At 49.6% G+C, this 20,714-nt stretch overlaps 1 protein-coding gene across 1 annotated transcript in view; it reads left to right on the top strand.

The window, feature by feature from the left end:
- Positions 1–20,437, top strand: part of FLNB (filamin B) — a 138,429-nt gene extending 117,992 nt beyond the window's left edge. Inside the window, 12 exon segments of the mRNA XM_055344869.1 lie at positions 401–559; positions 797–1,000; positions 2,029–2,181; positions 2,288–2,410; positions 4,444–4,710; positions 5,671–5,808; positions 7,038–7,153; positions 10,319–10,451; positions 11,827–12,003; positions 16,227–16,445; positions 17,400–17,603; positions 18,716–20,437. Of these exon segments, the coding sequence (XP_055200844.1) occupies positions 401–559; positions 797–1,000; positions 2,029–2,181; positions 2,288–2,410; positions 4,444–4,710; positions 5,671–5,808; positions 7,038–7,153; positions 10,319–10,451; positions 11,827–12,003; positions 16,227–16,445; positions 17,400–17,603; positions 18,716–18,903 (2,081 nt within the window). The 3' untranslated portion in view covers positions 18,904–20,437.
- Positions 20,438–20,714: the final 277 nt, after the last annotated feature.

The following is a 20,714-nucleotide window of genomic DNA, read 5'->3' as shown; positions in this document are numbered from 1 at the left end:
AGTAGATTATATGGGAATTTGAAAGGCAAGGTTTTTGTCCTGAACTGTGAAGCAGTCAGCAGTCCCATGTGGAGCAGGAGGTGTATGCGCTTGAGGAACACCCCAGGTGATGGCAGGCAGGTGACAGGTGCCTCCCGCTGGCAAAGTCTCCTTTGAAAAGTGGTCCGAGAGAAGACCCCAGTCTCCGGCCAGTTCCCAGTCTTCCCTTTAACCAGACAGAAATAGCCAGCACTCATTGTTAGTTAGTCCTGCTCATTGTCCCAGATGGGTTTTTTTTCTCTTAACTTTGAGTCATTCATCCTTATGTGCTCCTCTGTGACTGGCATGTGGTGTGAGGGCTCCTGGGAGCTGAGGAGACCACATGTAATAGGAGCTGCCCGGGGCGGGGGATGTTTCCCAGACGACAGCAGACGGTGCTCTCAGGTCAAGCTAGGCTCTGCCGCCGACTTCCTGCTCGACATCAGCGAGACGGACCTGAGCACCCTGACGGCCAGCATCAAGGCACCATCCGGCCGCGACGAGCCCTGTCTCCTCAAGAGGCTCCCCAACAACCACATCGGTGAGCCTGGGCTGCCTTCCTAGCCAAAGCTGGGTGGGAGATGGGCCTTCCTCCTGTCCTGTCCTGAGGACCTATAGCACCTCAGAGAGCCCGAGTTTCTCCATTGCAGTGTTGGCCCCCCCTGCTTGGACACTCTGGGCTGCTGGAAAGTTTCCATCCTTGGGTGTGTGTCTGCCTCCTGTTTCCTCTCCTTCATCCTGTCCCCTCTTACAAACCCCAATCTGTGCTCTGATGCAGGCATCTCCTTCATCCCCCGGGAGGTGGGTGAACACCTGGTCAGCATCAAGAAGAATGGCAACCACGTGGCCAACAGCCCCGTGTCCATCATGGTGGTCCAGTCTGAGATTGGCGATGCACGCAGAGCCAAAGTCTATGGCCGTGGCCTCTCAGAGGGCAGGACTTTCGAGATGTCTGAGTTCATCGTGGACACCAGGGATGCAGGTCTGTGGGGGAAGGCTCACAGGAATGGTCTTCTTGTTGCTTGGGCTGCTTTGTCTTTTCATCCTACCACCTCCCGTTACTTTCTGAGCATCTTTCAAGCTGTAGGTCCTTGAACCTGCATTAGCATTTAGATCCCATGACCCTTAGTGAAGTAGGTATTATCTGCATTTCAAGATGAAGAAACTGAGGTTTACAGGAGTAAACAGCCTATCTGCTCCTGGCATTTGAATCCAGAGCCAAAACAAATCACAGATCTCTCTGTCATCATGTACACTACACCACCGTCTGCAGCTTTCCAGGATCTCCTGGGCCTATCCTAAGCATAGGAGGTTGGGCCAGCTGGCCAAGGTCATGTCAGCTGAGTGGTGCTTTTGTGGAAATATGGAATCTCTCCCTGTTTCCTCTTTAAAATGGTTTGAATTGGATTGGGCCTCTTTAAGCTATGCCACATTGTTAGTATCTTCATCTTCTGCCTTCTTGAGTCATGGCCATAGTGGTGGCTTCCAGACAAAGTCTCAGTCCCAGGGCAGAGGGCTAGAAAATTTCTCATCTTGGTGGGCCGATGCTCCCTGTTGATTCTTTAGGTCATTAAACTTTTGGATTTTCTATCTTAATGATTCACTGGCTGGACATCTGAGGCATGTGGGGATAGTTTAAAAGTTCAAGTTCTCAGACCTGTAGCTGGTGATTAATACATGCCGTTCTTGGAGGCGTATGGCCAAGGTGTCTTCCTCAGTGGGTTCTGTAGGAGATAGGTGCTCCATGGGATGTTGATAGATATCTTTGAGAAAAGAATTCTGTGATCAAAGCCATACTTACCATGTTTTTTCACTACGGGATTTCTCAGAGCATTTTAACCTGTTTCTCTGCCTGGGCCTCTTTAATAGGGAGCTGCCTATCACTTCTGTCTTTGTGCCATCTGGAAATAGCAGTTTGAATTTCCAGAGCCAAACATCCTTTCTGCGTGCATTGAGTTCCCCCTCCCCAATGAGTTGCGGTCCCATCAGCCCCGGGCTACCATGTTGCAGGTTATGGTGGCATATCCTTGGCAGTGGAAGGCCCCAGCAAAGTGGACATCCAGACAGAGGACTTGGAAGATGGTACCTGCAAGGTCTCCTACTTCCCCACTGTGCCTGGGGTTTACATTGTCTCCACCAAGTTCGCTGATGAGCATGTACCTGGTGCGTCTGATCCCCTCCGCCCTCCCCATTTGATGCTTGGGTTTTCTATAAATGCTGTGCCCCTCAGCCTCTGGGCTGCTCATGAGGGCCTTCTCGGTTCTTGCAGGGAGCCCGTTTACTGTGAAGATCAGCGGGGAGGGAAGAGTCAAGGAGAGCATCACCCGCACCAGCCGGGCCCCATCTGTGGCCACTGTCGGGAGCATCTGTGACCTGAACCTGAAAATCCCAGGTGAGCCTGAGGACCTTAGGGGTCAGGGCAGTGAGCACCATTGGAAACCAGGTCTGGGCATGACCTAGAACATACTAAGTGCTCTATGGGTAACTATTTTAAAGCAAGTAAGTAAGTAAGTATTTATAATTTTAGTACTCTTCTCACACAGCCCCATCCCAGAAAAACTACCTGCTACTTTTTTCCTCTTCCAAATGAAAATGGCTTTATTTTGTCACAAGGTGGGGAAGATAAGCTTTTATATTTGAATTTACTATCTGTCAAATAGAGTCGTGTCAGTGAGAGAATGGCCCTGCTGATGCCTATTTGGAGGTATTTCAGAGATGTCAGCCCGATGGCATTGTTCCTTTTTTTTTATTTTTAAGATTTTATTTATTTATTTGAGAGAGCAACAGAGACAGAGATAGCGAGAGAGAGCACAGGCAGGAGAAGACGGAGAAGCAGGCTCCCCACTGAGCAGGGAGCCCAACCCTGGGATCATGGCCTGAGCCAAAATCAAGTCAGACACCTACCTGACTGAGCCCCCCAGGTGCCACTCCACATCGTATCTTTAATGACTACCTGACATTCTGGTCCATGTCCTGATGCACCGTGCTTCATCGCATAGTCTCCATCCACGTAAGCTCACTTCCATCCCTGGGCTCTGGCAGCTGGTGCTCTGTAACATTCACTGCCGTGTCTGCAGGCTGGCTTCATGTCGGATGGATGCTGCAGGCTGGGATGGCAGGGCTGACGTGGTTCAAATGCTCCCCCACCTTGGCAGACCACCCTCGTGATAAAGGATCAGTGCCCATTTCTCCATTTCCCCACCAGCACTGGGCACTAGGTTTCGTTCCCACTTTGACCAATATGATGGAAAAATACGGTGTCCCGTTTTCAGTTTCGTTTCTCAGGTCACTGGTGACAGACTTTTTTCCTTTGCTTTACATTCCTCCTTTTGCGAATTATCTGTTTCCTGAGGAACTAGCGGGTCAGTTACTCTTCCTCCGAAGTCTGTCTAGCTCTTGGCTCCTCTTTGTTCTGATCAGATCCTTGGTGCCAGCTCACTCTGGGTGAGACTCACTTTTCCCCTCATTACCTAAATGAGCCTCTGTCTTCAGTTAGAGTGGAGGACAGGCTCATCAGCTTCCAGATGTTCCTTTGGACCCAGGCCGTGTGGGGTGACCCTCTCCTCAAATCCCCTTCCTTTCTCTGTCCTCAGGGCTCAAAGTCACGGCTGCTCAGCCCAGGTCGTGTAGGGCTGGCGAGTGCAGCTTCATGTGGCTCTAGGTGATGGCATTACTTGGTCACCCAGCATGCAGTGTGCCTGTCTCCACCACGTCAGTGTGGGCATGGTCACTGGCATGGCATGAGCACCTCAGGTGCAGCAGACGTGGTCTGCTTCCCGCTGTCGGTGACCTGAGGCATCACTCTTCTGAAAGCATGGCCTCTGGTATTTGACTTGCTCAAAGCTTTGCTCACGCATGGTTTCCCTTTGCAGTTGTGACCAACATGTGTTCACTTTTTTCTCTGAATGCATTTTGTCTTGTTGCCTAAAAGAAATGCCAGGGCTTGTCGAAAGTACAGGGTGACGTTTCTTAAATTCTCTGCCCTTACCTACCTATGGAAAAGAGCTCCTATAAGCATGATAGATGGGCACATGTCACCTTTGGCTTAGAAACATCTGAGCTATTGTAGTTTTTATTTACCTGCTGTCACTCTCAGTGCCAGGCTCTGGTTTGAAACTGCTGTGTGGAATTAGCTCCAGCCAGGAAGATGGTAAAAGTACTCGGTGGGGCAGAAAGTGTCACTGTCCCTAGAATGTTGTCTGCACTGGGTGGCTGGAGGGGCCCTGCTGTATCTACGGTGGCCACAGCCACCCAGTGTTTGGGGGAGACAGGAAGGTCTCTCCTGAATGGGAGGAAGCCTGAGCACCCCATACCCGCTGGGCTGCACCTGCCTTGCCCTCTGCTGCTTGTCCTGCATGGCCTTCTCTGCCTTGGTCCCTTACCCTAACCCTGCTCTCTTTCCCCCAAATTCCGGCCCCTTTTCAGAAATCGACAGCAGTGACATGTCGGCCCATGTCACCAGCCCTTCTGGCCGCGTGACCGAGGCAGAGATTGTGTCCGTGGGGAAGAACTCTCACTGTGTCCGGTTTGTGCCCCAGGAGATGGGTGTTCACACGGTCAGCGTCAAGTACCGCGGCCAGCATGTGACCGGCAGCCCCTTCCAGTTCACTGTGGGGCCTCTGGGTGAGGGGGGTGCCCACAAGGTCCGCGCAGGAGGCCCCGGCCTGGAGAGAGGAGAAGCAGGGGTCCCAGGTGAGTGTTCAGGCAGGCTTTTTACTTGAGAAGAACACAAGGAGCCTGGTGGTGTGAGCACCCGGTGTTCTTCACCCTGTTCCAGAAACAGACTCTCTGGGTGGATGGTTCTGATGGTGGTATTAAGGGGCATCCTTCCTTCCTTCCTTCCTTCCTTCCTTCCTTCCTTCCTTCCTTCCTTCCTTCCTCCCTCCCTCCCTCCCTCCCTCCCTCCCTCCCTCCCTCCCTCCCTTCCTTTATTTATTTATTATATTTAATTTAACGTTTTTTATAAATTTATTTTTTATTGGTGTTCAATTTGCCAACATATAGAATAACACCCAGTGCTCAGCCCATCAAGTGCCCCCCTCAGTGCCCATCACCCAGTCACCCCCACCCCCCGCCCACCTCCCTTTCCACCACCCCTAGTTCGTTTCCCAGAGTTAGGAGTCTCTCATGTTCTGTCTCCCTTTCTGATATTTCCCACTCATTTTTTCTCCTTTCAAGGGGCATCCTTTAAAACAAGGCTTCTGTGGCTACACATGTTTGGGAGTTGCTTGCTTACCCAAAGCTAAACAAGTTTCTCACTGAGGGGCCCCTTGAAGCCTATAATGACTCTGTGTGTGAGCGTCTAAGAGGGGAACAGACTAATGAAGCGCCTCAGAGCATTCTGCAATGCTAACATTTGGTGGAACACACTAGAATTCTACAAAACCAATTGTAGGGTGGTTGCTGGTGGGGACAAAACAAAGCATTCTCATCTTTTTCTGCCTTGGTTGGCTATATTCGGAGATGCCCGGTTTTGCATGAATTTCATGTTCTCATGGCTGATGCTTCCAAAACACTGATGATGCCCTCCCTTGGGGCTCTGCTTGGGGTTAAAGAGAGAAAAGGGAGCAACCGTAACCCAGCATTGTGGGTGTGAGCAAGAAGAGAGCCTGTCCCAGGCTTGGTCACAAACTGGGTGTTTCTTTGCTTCAGCCGAATTCAGCATCTGGACCCGGGAGGCAGGCGCTGGCGGCTTGTCCATTGCTGTCGAGGGCCCCAGTAAGGCCGAGATTACGTTCGATGACCATAAAAATGGATCATGCGGTGTGTCTTACATTGCCCAGGAGCCTGGTATGTAACCACCGGCCAACTGAGGACATGTTCCTTGTTGGGGGTGCTTAGGTTATAAGGAACAGAACCCTGGCAAGCTAGCTAGCTCTTGTAAAAAAAGGAGTTTATCTGTAGGGGTGCATGGGAGGGCCTCCTAGAAATGCCACGGTAGGAAATCCAGTCAGGCCTCCAGGGGGCAGGAAGTCTTGTTCTTTGGTCCTTCTTTCTTGGTCTCTCTGCTTCATGCTTTCATTCAACCATGGTGTTCTTGCCACTAACCAGCCTTTCTGCCCATCCTTGGCCACTGGTTGTTGTGGCTGCTCTAGAAGAGTGGCCTCAGCATCTGTGCTTGCTCGAGCAGCAGCTCTTGACCTTCTGTAAGCCATGGACCCTTTTTGACAGGATAATGTTTTGAAACATATATAATGCATTGGAGTATAAAGGAAATCAGTTATAATTAAATGTAGTTATCAAAATCTTCAGGGGAATGTGTAGCATAGTAACATATACACGTCTCCCTTAACATAAGAAGTCATAGCATTTGGTGATGGTCTGTTAACTACCTGTATTTCAAAGTAGTGGCGAGTGTAAATCATGTGTCAAGGCGTATCTAGAACTGTAAAGTGACATGAAAATATCTGTGATCTTTGTTGGTGACAAAGTTACAAGGACTTCTAATGTGTACTTCTAGTGTTTCTTGTTGGCATTTCTAAAGAAAGGAAATGCTAAATTTCAACCTGAGGTTAGTGAAAGTGAGGATGTAATATTTTTTTTCCAATTCAGCTTTCCTGGGTCTCCCGAATTCTGTACACAGGCCCTTGGGGAGGCCCTGTGGACCCAGATTAAGAATCTTGGCCTTTGGGCAGCCCGGGTGGCTCAGCGGTTTAGCACTGCCTTCAGCCCAGGGCATGATCCTGGAGACCCAGAATCAAGACCCATGTCAGGCTCCCTGCATGGAGCCTGCTTCTCCCTCTGCCTGTGTCTCTGTCTCTGTCTCTGTCTCTCTCTCTCTGTCTCTTGTGAATAAATAAATAAAATTAAAAAAAAAAAAGAATCTTGGCCCTTGCCCAACTAAGGGAATCATATTGGCTCAACCTAAACTAAGTGACCTACCCTCAACCAACTGGCCATTGCCACTGGGGAGGCAGGGTCTCTTGGAAGGCATTTCAGTCCTAGGAAAGAAGCAAGAGTCCGCTCTGGAACTACCTTCCCAGAATATCTGAAATGATGGGACTTTCCTGCCTCCACAGGTAACTACGAGGTGTCTATCAAGTTCAACGATGAGCACATCCCTGAAAGTCCTTACCTGGTACCCGTCATCGCGCCCTCTGACGACGCCCGCCGCCTCACTGTTATGAGCCTTCAGGTGAGACGCAAGGAAACATCCATCTCCTTGGCCACAGGCCAACCAGTGAGACCCTGGACTCTTGAGGCCGCTTCAATCCTCCCTGCAGTGCCAAGGGCCCTATCCCAGTGTGACCACAGATGCTGCTAACTGTAGAGGAGCTTTCCCATGGCAGAGTCAAACACCCCCACACACACATACACACACCCCCGCCCCACGTTTAGGACAGGAGACACTTGAGGCAAGTGAAAACAGAGCCACAGTCAACAAAACACCTCAACGTTTGAGAACAAGGTTGTCTTTTAAATATTTATTCAAAAGGAACAAAGGAGGCCTGTTAATAATTGGTTAAGGATAAGAAGGCCTTTCAAACAGAATGAACACAAGACTAACAGTCTGGTTACATTTTGCCTGCTATTGCAGGGTTTCTTTTCCTCAAGCCCCTTGGTGATTAATTTTGTGATGAGGACTTACTTATAAGTGTGCAAGGCATTATGTAAGAACTTTATCGGTATTGCCTCATTAAATCCTTGCAAGAGCCTAGTGGGTAGGTTTCTCCTGACCTCATTTTAAAGATGGAAAAGCTGAGATACAGAGAGGTTATGGCTACCAGAAACCAGCTAATATGAGGCAGAGTGAGGATCTCTATGGCCCCAGAACCCATGGTCTTAACTGTGGCCTCCTTAATCCCCACCCTGCCACTGTGGCAAGTGGTCACATCCCAACCTGTTGGGATGCCAGGAAATGCCACTTTTCTCCTAGCATAAATCAACTTTTGAGTTCAAGGTTGCATTAGAGCTTACAGCCGAACTAAGAACCACTAGGGATGCCTTTGGATCTCTGCTCAGGACACTGAAAAGTAATTAGGTGTCTGAATCCTTTGCAGCCTAACACCAGAATCCCCAAATCTGATTTCTGATTAATGGGATTTCTCAGTAGCCTTCAGCTGCCCCCCAGTTCTTGAAAATACTTGATATAAACCCAATCCTGTATCTCAGGTTGGTCATCTCCTTGCTCTAATTCCATGCCCTTGGTTTACACTGGAGATTCCAACCTTGCCTAAGGAGAATTGGTATCGCTGGAATGGTTGGTTGTTCCAGACATTAGGGAACCCAGACAGAACCCAAAGCAGAATCACAGTCAGCAGATTGAAGAGGCCTCATCTGGAGAGTACCAAGGGTGCTAACTGGTCGCTGTGGTGTTGATGTTTTTCTTGTGTTTCATTTAAAGGCTTCTTAACAGAAGTTCCTTTTGTGGTCAACTTAACTAAAACCTATGGAGGGAGATAAACCCAGCATTTGTTGAGGGCAAAGAGCTGCCTTCATGCATCTCAAAGATTTCTTTCAGATCTTCTGAGGTGTTTATCTCCCTCTTGAGGATTTAGCGGCAAGCAGATTCAGGTAATGTAAATGGTTTTGTCCCCCAAAAACCTGGTTTGGGGAAATCCTCTCCAGAAGACTTTTCTGTAGAGTCCTCTCATTGCAGTTGGGTTGTAAATATTTGAATAAGCATGCGGCAGGCTGTGTATCTGTCACACTTTTGTAACCCGCTGCCACAGTTGGAGGGACGAGTGTCAGCTTCATCCTGTTTTTCCCCGGATCACTCGGTGCTGAGTGATATGTAAATTATTTATCGGAGATTTGCTGGAGGCCTGCACACCAACATCTGGTGCTGATTAGGAAAAGAGAGGCGTGTATTGTTTTGTCTTGCTTTTAAGACTTTTTAGAAAATTGAAGTCGGCTGTTATTTGGTGGAGGAGGGGATGGTGGGATGGGGGGGGGGCCATCTGGTAATCAGAGGTTCCTTAATTTTGTGCATAGTCCTCATCCCCCAGTCTGTAACCTCTAGTGCAGCACAGTGTAATAGGATGTTCTACAACAAGGGAAATGTCTCACATCTCCTCTGTGTGATATGATAGCCCCTGGCCACATGTGGCTATTGAGCACTTGAAATGTTGCTGGTGTAACTGAAGAACCAAAGCTTTAACTTTGTTTAATTGATTTAAATATAAAAAAATATATAGTCTCCTATGGCTAGTTACTACCAAATTAGGCAGTGCAGCTTTAGTGCCTTGCTAGGACTAGCAGCCTCGGCATCGCCTGGCAACTTATTAGAATCCTAGAATTCCAGGCTCCTCGCCCCCTGCCGTCAGACCCACTGGATCAGAATCTGCATTTTAACAAGACCCCCCACGTCCTTCAATCGCACATTGAGGTACCATCTGAGGAATGGTTGTCCAATCAAGTTTACCACAAAACTGCTAACTTGTAAAATTTTGTGGCTCAGGACTGGCCAATTTTAAAATATCTTAAGCATCTAAACCTCTAATCCCCTTCTCCTGGAAGAGGCTGTAGTTTCCAGGGCAGAGCATGGAGGGTGAAACTGATCCAATGAAGAGTGAAAGCTAATCTTCCTCCTGTTGTGTTCTTTTTGGGGGGAGGGGATGCAGATAACTTCTAAATGTGTGTTAATATTTAACGATAAGCTGGCCTTTGCGAGCCTTTCTATGTATGGACCAGGCCCTGTGCTCAGTGCTTAGAATGCATCACTCATTTCATCCTCACACAGCAGCTGTCTGGTATAGATTCCATTATTGTGCCCATTTTACAGATGAGGAGACTGGGACTTGAAGGTTGAAACTTATTTGCATAGCTAGGAAATGATAGTCACCCCAAGTCCTGCTGACCCTTAACCATGTATGGTCCTTTATGAGTTTATTAATCGTCTCCATTCCTAGTCTCAAGATAAAAAATAGCAATGATAGAAAACTTTGTTCATGTTGGTGAGTACATGGTTTTGTCCGTCACCAGGCTCTTCTTAAAAGGGGGCCCTTCCTTTTTTTGGCTGGGAAAACAATGGGTTTCCTGGCTGTCCAGGTCTTGTTTGGGACATGGAAAGTATAGTTCTGTTGACCAGGATGTCCGTAAGTCTCCAAATCCAGTAACCATCTCTTCCAGCCGAAGCCAAGTGCTAGACTACGCCGATGTGTGTCTCCACCACCATATATACAAAGCTAGAAGTGCGAAACAAGGCACCTGCTCTTCTGTTGTCAGATGTTATATGGATAAACATTCTGGGCCTTTTTTGCATGAGAACTGTCCCCTGGAGTCCTGGGGTCAGGTCAGTGTGTGCCACTGAGCAGTAACACCATGGGCCGTAACCTGTCCTAATGTATTAAATTCCCAGGAATCGGGATTAAAAGTTAACCAGCCAGCCTCCTTTGCTATAAGGTTGAATGGGGCAAAAGGCAAGATCGATGCAAAGGTGCACAGCCCCTCTGGAGCCGTGGAGGAGTGCCACGTGTCTGAGCTGGAGCCAGGTAAGCCAGAGGCCGGTGTGCAGGCCCCAGCATCTGCACCTCCCCAAGGAGCGTTTCTGCAAACATGCACCTCCGTGGAGGGCTAGTCAGCCTCACCAAGGCCAGTGAGCCTTCAGATTCCCTTCTGCTGTTGTTGCCAGGCACTGTTTACAAATTAGGGTATAAACATCTGCCGGGGACAAGGAGACACTTTGGGATATAGCCTTCTTTTTTTTTTTTCTTCTTTTTCTTTTTCTTTCTCTTTTCTTTCTTTTTTTTAAAGTAAATACTGCTTTATTTTCAGATTCCATTTACATTACATTCATTGTGATTTTTTTCTCATAGTTTAACAAAATCTTACAGATTTTTAGTAAAACTTATGGCATGAGTAAGTACTCTTTGACTTCACTTTACTCTGAGGGAAAAGTTAATTGATGATCATTCATAAATTTCAAAGAATCTGGGTCTCCGGGATGCTTAGTAGCCTAAGATTTTCCTGCCTGCTCCCTTGACATACGGAATCCTCTGACATCTATCAACTTTAAGGAGCCATTTTCCCAGTGAACCTTAAGTGTGAGACACTTGGGAGGACACGATGCCTGCCCTCAGAGGAGCTCAGAGTGGGGTGGGGACCTGGTGGTCAAAAGCCTGCAGTCTCCTAGGGAGGACCCCAGGTGGTCACCAAGACCCCAGGGGAATAGAGAACCAAACGATAAAGGAGCAGGAGAGAAAAATAGTTTCTGCCTTGATGAGGCCTGGACATTGAATGTGGGCCCCGATGCATGAGGAAGGGCCCTGTGATCACTGCCCTTATCGGGCATTTACTATGTGTCCTGTGATGTGTTCAGTGAAGGTGGACATCTGGAGAGGTACAACAGGCAGTCTGCATCCCAGGTGGGAGGGCTTCAAGGAGGAAGAGATAGTTGGGTGGTACATGACGGATGGCTATGGTTGGCGTCTGTTTCAGTGGACAAATTATCTTGGCACATGCCATGATCCACACACACTGTGAAAAACCTGGCTGTTGCCCTGGGGGGCCGTCACTAGCTTAGAGCTTTATTCAGAACCATTTCTTTTCCCTTCAAGTTGCCAAACAGGGAAACTGTGAGAAGTGAGCTTTTCACAAAGGAAATATTCTCCCGAGGCAGATATCACAGAAGATGAAACCTAGAATTTGAGATTTGGATGCATTTCCCAAAGGGTTGACAAGGGACACACAAATAGGTTCATCTGGTTTTGAAATCCAGCATATTGGGTGCCAGGCATCCAGTAGAGCTGTTGTCTTATTAATGATTTAAAATTCACCATCTCAGGCCGGCCTTCCATCCTTTGTCCTCACCTCACTTGGTGGTGTCCACGTACTCAGCTTTACCCTGTATTTTACTCACTCTCCTAGACAAGTACGCCGTTCGCTTCATCCCCCATGAGAACGGCATCCACACGATCGACGTCAAGTTCAACGGGAGCCACGTGGTTGGAAGCCCCTTCAAAGTGCGCGTCGGGGAGCCAGGACAAGCGGGGAACCCTGCCCTGGTGTCCGCCTATGGTGCCGGGCTTGAGGGGGGCACCACAGGTAACACACTACCTCTGCCTCTCATCTTTAACTGAGGCAGCTCCAGGGGCAGAGCCAGCTGGAGCTCTTCAAGGCTTCAGAAGCTCTTTCCACACTCCCCCAGGGAAGCTGTAATGATGTACACTCTCGAGCTCTTGATCTCCAGAGTTGTTTTGGGACATGTGGTTTGACCCGCGAGCAAGGGCTTGATGACCGTGTTATCACACCTCATTACTGTGTGCTGTGTGTCGCCTGTCTTCCTTGGCCAAGTGCCTTGACACTGATTGTGAGGAAATACAGCGCCCCGTCTTTGCTTTTGAGGGTTTCTTTGCCTGCAGAGGATTCAGTGCGTGTAACGGGCCTCCAGGGAAGTCTCCTCAGTTCCTTCAGCGGTCCCCAGGCTCACAGAAACAGCCTTCAGTTGGCAGTAGGACCTATCACGGCCTGCCTCCTCCTTATAGTTTCTGGTCCTTAGGGAAGAGGAAAAACGACTGTGGCAAAGAATTCTAGAGCTTTTTGGACTTGTTACAATGTGTCTTTAGTCTTTGCCATGGAAGGGACACATGGGATTGTGAAAGAGGTGGCAGGGATGGATATAAATGAAACTGGCTCCATCTCTTTGCTTCTCCCTCCCTCCATCTAGACCCAGGAGGAAACACCACTGATGGTTCAGGGGAGGACCTTCCAACTGCCTGTGTCTGCATCCTTCTGCTTGACTTGGTTGCTTAGCTAGTTGCTTTGTTAAAAAGATTGATGTACAGTTTTACTTTTATTTTACAGAAATAATCTTGGTGCACGTATTGTTGTACAACATTTTTCACTTAACATCTTAAAGAACTTTTCTGTGATGGCTGTAGTTAGTATTTGTACTGTGACCCAAGAGGTGGGTATCGGGTGGGTCACTGGTACGGAGTGCCAGCTTGTCTACTCATACTTCTCTGCAGGGCATGTCCATAGCCACGGACTCACTGGGATACGGTTTGCACTGGGTGTTACGTTGGGCCTTTGGAAGGCAGCCCGGTCCCGGCTTGAGTCCCTTGCGTGTACACATTCTGCTCTAGTCTCCCCCTGATCCAGTGCGTTGGACAGAGCAGACCCGCCTCGCCAAGGGCGAGGAGATGAGTGGTTGCGGTTACATGGCATCCAGCCCTAAGGAGCCAGTGTCCTAAGTGGCCAAGGGGCCCTGCCCAGGTACAGGGGTAGCTGACAGGCTGGCGTGCCGCCCCAAGCTCTGGTCAAAGCAGTGGCCTCGGCAGAACCACCCACAGGGGTGGCCTGAGTGCTTCTAGACTCCCAAGGCCCATCCAGTCTGGCTCCACGCTGAACTCTGGGCCCGCAGCTTGCCCTTAGAAGGGGCATGGTAACACTTCACCCTATGCCATTCCATTTTATAGGTGAAGAAAGTGAGGCTCAGAAAGGCTGAGTCCTCCCTAAGCTTACTTAGCTGGGAGGGGGCAAACCAGGAATCAGCCCAGGTCCGTGACCTCAAAGCCTCTGCCCTTAACCCTGGAGGTTTGCTGCCTTTCTAAGTGGCTGACTCCCCCAGAAGTAGTAACTGCATCCCTGGCCCACTTTGTGGGGACCCCTGTTCTCCCAGCTGCCTGGAATGGTTCCCAGGCAGTAGTACAGGCATGTGGTCCCTGGCAAGCTACCCACCATTAAAGACCATGCGGGGGCCTCCTGGCGCTTGGAACCACACACACCTTGGTCCAGGTCCCACAGCAGCCACTGAGGTCTCCTGCAGCTGCCAGCAGCCACCTTACCCTCCTGCTGGGTCACACCTGCTGCCTTCGGGGCCTCTCGTGCTTCCACTTGGCTGTTTGCAGGCCTTCTCGGGAGCTTGGGTTTCAAGCTGTGCTTTGCAAGAACTGGATGCCACAGAGAGAAGGAGCCAGTCTTACAGGGCAACTCACAGGCAGGAGGGAGAGGTACAGAGCATGCCTGTTTCAAACCCTGTGTAAATATTGCTCTTGTCAAGGGGAAGGCGTCTTGTTTTTCTAGCCCTCCCGCTCCCAAGTCTTTTCCCAAATATCCATCCCAAGATTACACAGCTGCAGTGTGCATGGAATGAAAAGGTATCTGTGCTTGGCTGCTGGAGGGCCTGGCACCCTGACCTCCAGAATAAAGCAAACTTCCCTGTGTTTTTATGGGTGGGCTTGTTGTATCTCTTGGCTTGAGCTTTAAATGGTCCGTTTTGCAGGTTTGGGAGCAGGGGAATGTGGAGAATTTGGGGTGGAACTGTCTGCTGCAGAGGAGTTCAGAGGTCAGGCATTAGACCAGGGAGTTCTAGACGCTCTGGATTGGAAGAGCAGCCTTCCTGATAAAATGCTCCAGGAACCCCAGTGTGCACAGGGTGGAAGAGAAGAGCCTCCTTCCCTCCCCCGCCCCCTCGCCCACCTTCACGATGCAGTAGGGCTGCAGTAAACTTGCATTAACCCCCCAGGGACTCGGCTGTGCGTACACAGAGTTGGGGGGCGGGGGCACGGAGACTGCCAGGCCCAGAGATGTTTGGGGTATCGTATTGGTTCTAGCTGGAAGCAGCGGTCAGAGGGACTCCTGCACGTGGATTTTCTTTCTCCTCACGTCCCTCAGGTAAGTGCCTTAGCTCCAGATTGAGCAGATCTTGTGTTTAAATCCCAGTTCTGCCATTGCCTAGCTGTGTGGCCTGGAGCAAAGGATCTGACCTCACCGAGCCTCCACTTCCTTCCTGTAAAATGGGAAGAGTAGGGGAGCCCTCCTGATAGGTTGTTCAAGGTGGCTCTTGCCCTGTAAGTCCTAATTTCCCTTTTCCCACCTCATCTCCCCTGCCTCTCCAGGCCCTCAGGGCCAGGATTCACGGATCACGATCTTTCTCAAGAAGGGTGCAACTTGTTAAAATGGATTGGGCTTCTTTCCACTACAGCCGGGTCGGTCTTTTCATCTTCACTTTAAAAATATCTTTCCTTATCATCGCCTTGCAGCTACTTCCTGGAAATGCCGTCCCTTGTCGTGCGCCACCCCTCCCTTCCCTGCACAGCCTCGCTCGGCAGCTGCTGCATGAGGGGCTTCTTGGCTGCACGGTTTAGAAACAAGGTTGAGATAGTCGGGTGGGGGCTGGTGCCTGGGACAGGAGCCTCAGGAGCTTCCAGAAGCAGCTGGGTTGTGTTTGAGGGCTGCACGATAGCAGCGCCTTTGTCTTATTGATAGCCAGAACAATAATTCTTTCTCTGGCCTAGGAGCTATAATTAAACCCAAATAGTTCCCAGCTGGGGCGGCATCCAGGGCTCTGAAGGAAGCACTGCCCTGCACAAGGATGCTGTGCCAGGGATGGCCCATAGAGGGCAGATCTTTGAGACCACCTCACCCGCCTCTGGACTGGAAATGGGCCTGAAAGAGTGGAGGCTTTTGCAGGGCATTGAGCTCCGGCAGGAATGCACCACGGTCATTGGTCAGTGGTTGGCCCAGCTTTTCTTTTGTCAGAAGGCAGGATGTCCATGCAGGAGGCCCCCACAGGCCAGGCAGGTGGCTCCAGAACCACACAGACTTGTTCACATCCCAGTTCTAGCAATTTCCTAGTTTGTAACGCTGACTGGCAAGTGCCCGAACCTCCCTGAGCCTCTGTCATTTGTTAAACGGGAATCACTGGGCACATAGCATGATGCTAACCGTGGGATCTGGAGCCTGAGTGGTGCAAGTATTGCTCAGTTAGCAGGAACTGTTGTTTTGACCCTGTTCTTATTGCTAGTGTCCATGGCAAAGTGGGGGGTTGGCCCATTGTAGCTGCTGCCCTGGTCTTTAGCATGGTGTCGGGGCCAAAGAGCCTGTGGGGGAAGATGCTGGGCCTGCTCAGCTTCTCCAAGTCCACTCAGAGGAAAAGGGAAAGGTCAGAGGGGCCCACGCACCCCCCACCTCCCGGAGGCAGGGCTGGGCCCTGGCAGCTGAAACAGCGCTTCAGGCTCACAATGAAGACTTGGGCTTCTTGCTCTCGGCCACTGCTCCTGCCCAGAGAAGAGAACAGAGTGTCCTGGCTGGTTGGTGCTGGTGGGCGAAATGTCAGCCGCACTCCTGCCTCTGTCTTGGAAAGGGAGTTACTGCCCCCAGGGCCTGTGAGGAGCAGGAGCTAGCACCAGTGGGTTTGCCCACTACCAAGGCCACCCCTCTGTGAAGGACCCCCATCACTGCTTCAGTGCCCCTGGGAAAGTTCCTTGAGCCACACCCCCTCATCCCTCCAAACCAATACGACATTGTCTCTTCCTTTCTCCCAGGTATCCAGTCTGAATTTTTCATCAACACCACCCGAGCAGGGCCAGGGACATTATCTGTCACCATTGAAGGCCCGTCCAAGGTTAAAATGGATTGCCAGGAAACCCCAGAAGGGTACAAAGTCATGTACACTCCCATGGCTCCTGGAAACTACCTGATTGGCGTCAAATATGGCGGGCCCAACCACATTGTGGGCAGTCCTTTCAAGGCCAAGGTGACAGGTAACAGCCAAACAGCTTTGATATGACTCTTTTTCCCAGTGGAGCATATCTTGTCAGATTATCAACGGAGTTCCTTGATACTAGAAACTGGGTAATTTTACCTGTATTGAATTTACTTTGAATCTTGAATATAAAGAAAGGGTATGACATGTCAGGGGAATAAACATCTTTAGAATCCCATGGATATATGCTAGCATCCTCCCCCTACAGGATAATAAGGAGGGGGGGTAGAAGTTGAAAAATCATGTTTTCTGTTTTTAACAGAAAAGAAAAAATATTTACATATTTTAAATCTTACATATTTGTTTAGAACAGGACCTGAAAAATCTCATTTCTAACCTTCACTTCTAAAATAATCAAAAGGTTTTATTAAATTTATAAAAATGTGCCTCCTTCAGAACACTAGAAAAAATACCAGTCAAAAGCACCTCACAGCCCCTGGCCCGAGGTTATCACCATACATACTGTGGTAGATCCCTTCTACGTGTCCCTGCTTGGTTCACTGTTGGAGGAGAGTATAGCTTCATTGCAGAAACATTAGAAGATTCAGATAGAAAAAATCATCCTTTCACATGCAGAGAACCATTCTTATTATTTTGTTATATGTTCTCCCCAACATGTAACATTACTTTTACACTATTTATACATAAGGGTATTTTATATCAGTGAAGATATGAAATGACTTCTACTGAGTGGCATGGCGTTATGTGGGAGGGATTTCCAGGCTTTGTCATTTGCCTCATTGTGTGGGGTGGGACCCCTGGGTTTTGGAAGACATTATGGGGTTAAGATGGGGAAATGGTAATGCTTAGATCCAGGTGCATGGACTGGATCCGGTGTTTAGGGTGCATGGACTTTCCTGTGGCTTCTGCCCGGGTCTCTCTCCTCTTCTAGCTGAGAGGACCCACTTGCTCTGGCCGTTCACTCCTGCCTCCTCTCCCTTCCATGTTCTAGGCCAGCGTCTGGTCAGCCCTGGCTCAGCCAATGAGACCTCATCCATTCTGGTGGAGTCCGTGACCAGGTCATCCATAGAGACCTGTTACAGTGCCATCCCCAAGGCATCCTCAGACGCCAGCAAGGTGACCTCCAAGGGGGCAGGGCTCTCAAAGGCGTTTGTGGGTCAAAAGAGCTCCTTCTTGGTGGACTGCAGCAAAGCCGGTAGGTATCCTGGTCCTGCCCAGGGGTCAGGGTGGAGGCAGGCTAAGCACCCTCTGCTAACTTTCGACTTCCCTGCAGGGCCCACCTACCCATGCAACCCAAACATTTACAAGTAACCTTGTTCATTACCCCATTCCTGCATTTTTTTTTTAAGATTTTATTTATTCATGAGAGATACACAGAGAGAGAAGCAGAGACACAGGCAGAGAGAGAAGCAGGCTCCATGCAGGGAGCCCAATGTGGAACTCGATCCCAGGGCTCCAGGATCACACTCTGCGCCAAAGGCAGACGCTCAACTGCTGAACCACCCAGGAGTCCCCCATTCCTGCACTTAATATTTTAAAATGATTTTCCTTTCTTATGCCCCTTGATTCTTTCAAATGCCCTCAAAGTAGACAGGGAAGATGGCATTTACCCCCATTATAGATGGGCAAACTAAGTCAGGAACCTGGCCCCTTCTCTGCCAATAATTGCTTTAATTGCAGTTTAAACTTGGGTATTTATTTGAGTGTCAGTGGTTGGTTGCCTGGGTTCTGGCATCTGGCACATCGGAGCTGGAAACCTGGCTCTCCTTCCCTTCCCTCCCCGCCTTCCTACCCCAAATTTAGCCGTGTGATCTTGGGAAAGTTACTAAATCTTTTTCTAAAAGTCAGTTTCTTCTTGTCTAAAATGCGAATAATAAAGTCACCTTAAGTTTCTTATGAGAATAAATGAGATCAGAGTAGCCATCACTTACGTAGCCCTTACTACAAGCTAGGGGCTTCACATATAACTTCTGTAAACCTCTGAGCAATCCCATGGAGTAGGTCTAGTGTCAACTCCTGTTTACAGATGGGCAAGCTAAGCCAGAGAGAGGCAAAGTCCCACATCCAAGGCCACCCAGCTAGGAAGTGGCAGGCAGGGATTTGAACCCACGCCACTGAGCTCTGAGTCTACATTAGTAATTGCCATGCCGTCCCACCTCTTAGAGGTCCCAGCATCATTATCTCATCATTATCTCAACAGATAACAGCTGGTATATTTCCTTTGTCTCCCATATCCCCTCCCTTTCCTCTGCCTTGCATGATGCATCCTGACAGAGTAAACCACCTTTTTTTTTTTTTGCCTCCCAGGTTCCAACATGCTGTTGATTGGTGTCCATGGGCCAACCACCCCCTGTGAAGAGGTCTCCATGAAGCACGTGGGCAACCAACAATACAATGTCACATATGTCGTCAAGGAGAAGGGAGATTACATTCTGGCCGTGAAGTGGGGAGAGGAACACATCCCCGGCAGCCCCTTCCACGTCACGGTGCCTTAAAACGGTTCTCGTCAAACCCTGGGAGGAGTTCTGGTGGTTGCTTTTGTTGCTTGTTTGTAACTTGTTTTATACAAAGTTTTCCTCCAGGCTGTTTGTGGGTCTGAAAACCCATCCCGAAAACATTGCCGTTCTAAAGTGCCTTGAGAAATAAGTCCTAGACTTGACTCTTTGGGGACGTGTTGGGGACTCTTAAGAAATGCAAACTCATGCTGTGGGCTGAGAAGATTTCCATGCACACTTGGTTCAAATCTCATCTCTTGTTGGCACAGATCACCCCCTGCAGACAGACCAAGTTCACCCACAAGATTGACGTTTTTAAAAAATGATATTGGTAACCCATATCTGAAACAAGACTGGCAGGGAAGGGACAGGGCAAAGAGGCGACCTAGTTTAGGCTGTGATTTAGAAAAGAAGATGACTTAAAACCAGCTTCATCTCTCCAGCGCCCTATCACATAAAAGGCTCTGAGGCAGATGCCATTGTTTCGACATTACTCATCTCCACACCCCCACCTGTTTGTGGCCTTGTTACATGTCTCAGAGGGCAGTGGGCTACATGGTGGCAGAGTGACCTCAATGCTCTCTGATGCATCTCCCCTCATTCTGCTGAGTATCTCCCTGCAAAGTTGTAACATGTGCCCATTTCGGCAGCCACATTTTTGCTTTTGTCTTTAAAGGCCATTGAAGTCTCTGGGTCTGAGGAAATTCTACTGTGGCAAGCAGCCCCTCCTGCCAAAGACCTTTTTTTTTTAAAACAGCACGAGCCTTTGTTCTTAACACACACTCCAGCCATCTGTCAGACCACTGAGTCTTGCCAACATGTTCGAAGTGACCGCAGGTGGGTCCCTATGTCAGCGTCCCTGTCTGCGGAAGGCCTGTCACGGGACAGAACACTCCAACCCACCTCCAGTCAGCTGTGGGATTGCTTCTTGGAAAAGGATTATAGACAGGAAAGAATGGAAGTCCTGCTGACCTTTGGCCTCAAAGTCAGGACATTGGGGGGGGGTCTTCTGTCATTGGGCAGAAATAGTGGAAGCCACATAGCTAATGGTGGCTATGTATTCATTTGGCCCTGACCACAGTACCTGAAGCTGTTTGGAAAGCAATGTACAGGTGCAAAATTCCAAAAACGGGGTGTAAGGCATTTTGCATCCCTTTCTGCAGACCTGAGCTGGCTTTGGAATAAAGTTAAAGCATTCGGGGACACTGCCTGATTGTAGGGCCTGGGTGTATGGCGTTGTCTCGGCAGGCAGAGCTTTTTGATTTGCTGCTCCATCTCAAGGAAGTGGCTGCTCTTGTCATGAGCGCCTCCGTGGATGGGACAGGGAGGGAGCAAGGGAGGGGACCGTCACCAAGATGTAGCAGCTGGGGGCAGGTGTTGGCAGTAGCCCACCTCTTAGAAACCGGAGCAGCCTGAAGCCTAATGTGAAAGGGCCACAGGTTTTGTAAACGGGGACATGGAAGCAGAAACTGGAATCAAATGCCGACTGTAAATTGTATCTTATAACTTATTAAATGTTTGCTCTGTCAAGCTCCCTTGGTGTCCTTAGAAGATGTTGTTTCTGAATAAACCGTTTGAGTCTCTGACCAGCTCTCCCTACCCCTGGCCGGAAGGACGAAAGGACGCAGATTAGCAACTTGTTCTGACAGCGAGCCTTGCCTCTGTTTGCGGGGCGGGGGGGGGGGGGGGCTGGCTTTCCTGCGAGCCCCCCACTGCGCGTGTATCACCAGGGGAGTCCAGGCAGTCCAGCGGCTGGGGCCTGGTGGAGAGGGCACTGGGCGAAGGGGCACATGGGCCGCAACATCTAACAC

This window comes from Nyctereutes procyonoides, unplaced genomic scaffold, assembly GCF_905146905.1.
Source record: "Nyctereutes procyonoides isolate TBG_1078 unplaced genomic scaffold, NYPRO_anot_genome, whole genome shotgun sequence".
NCBI classification, from domain to species: Eukaryota; Metazoa; Chordata; class Mammalia; order Carnivora; family Canidae; genus Nyctereutes; species Nyctereutes procyonoides.
The sequence above is the reverse complement of the archived record's forward strand: the minus strand, read 5'-3'. Positions and strand labels throughout refer to the sequence as shown.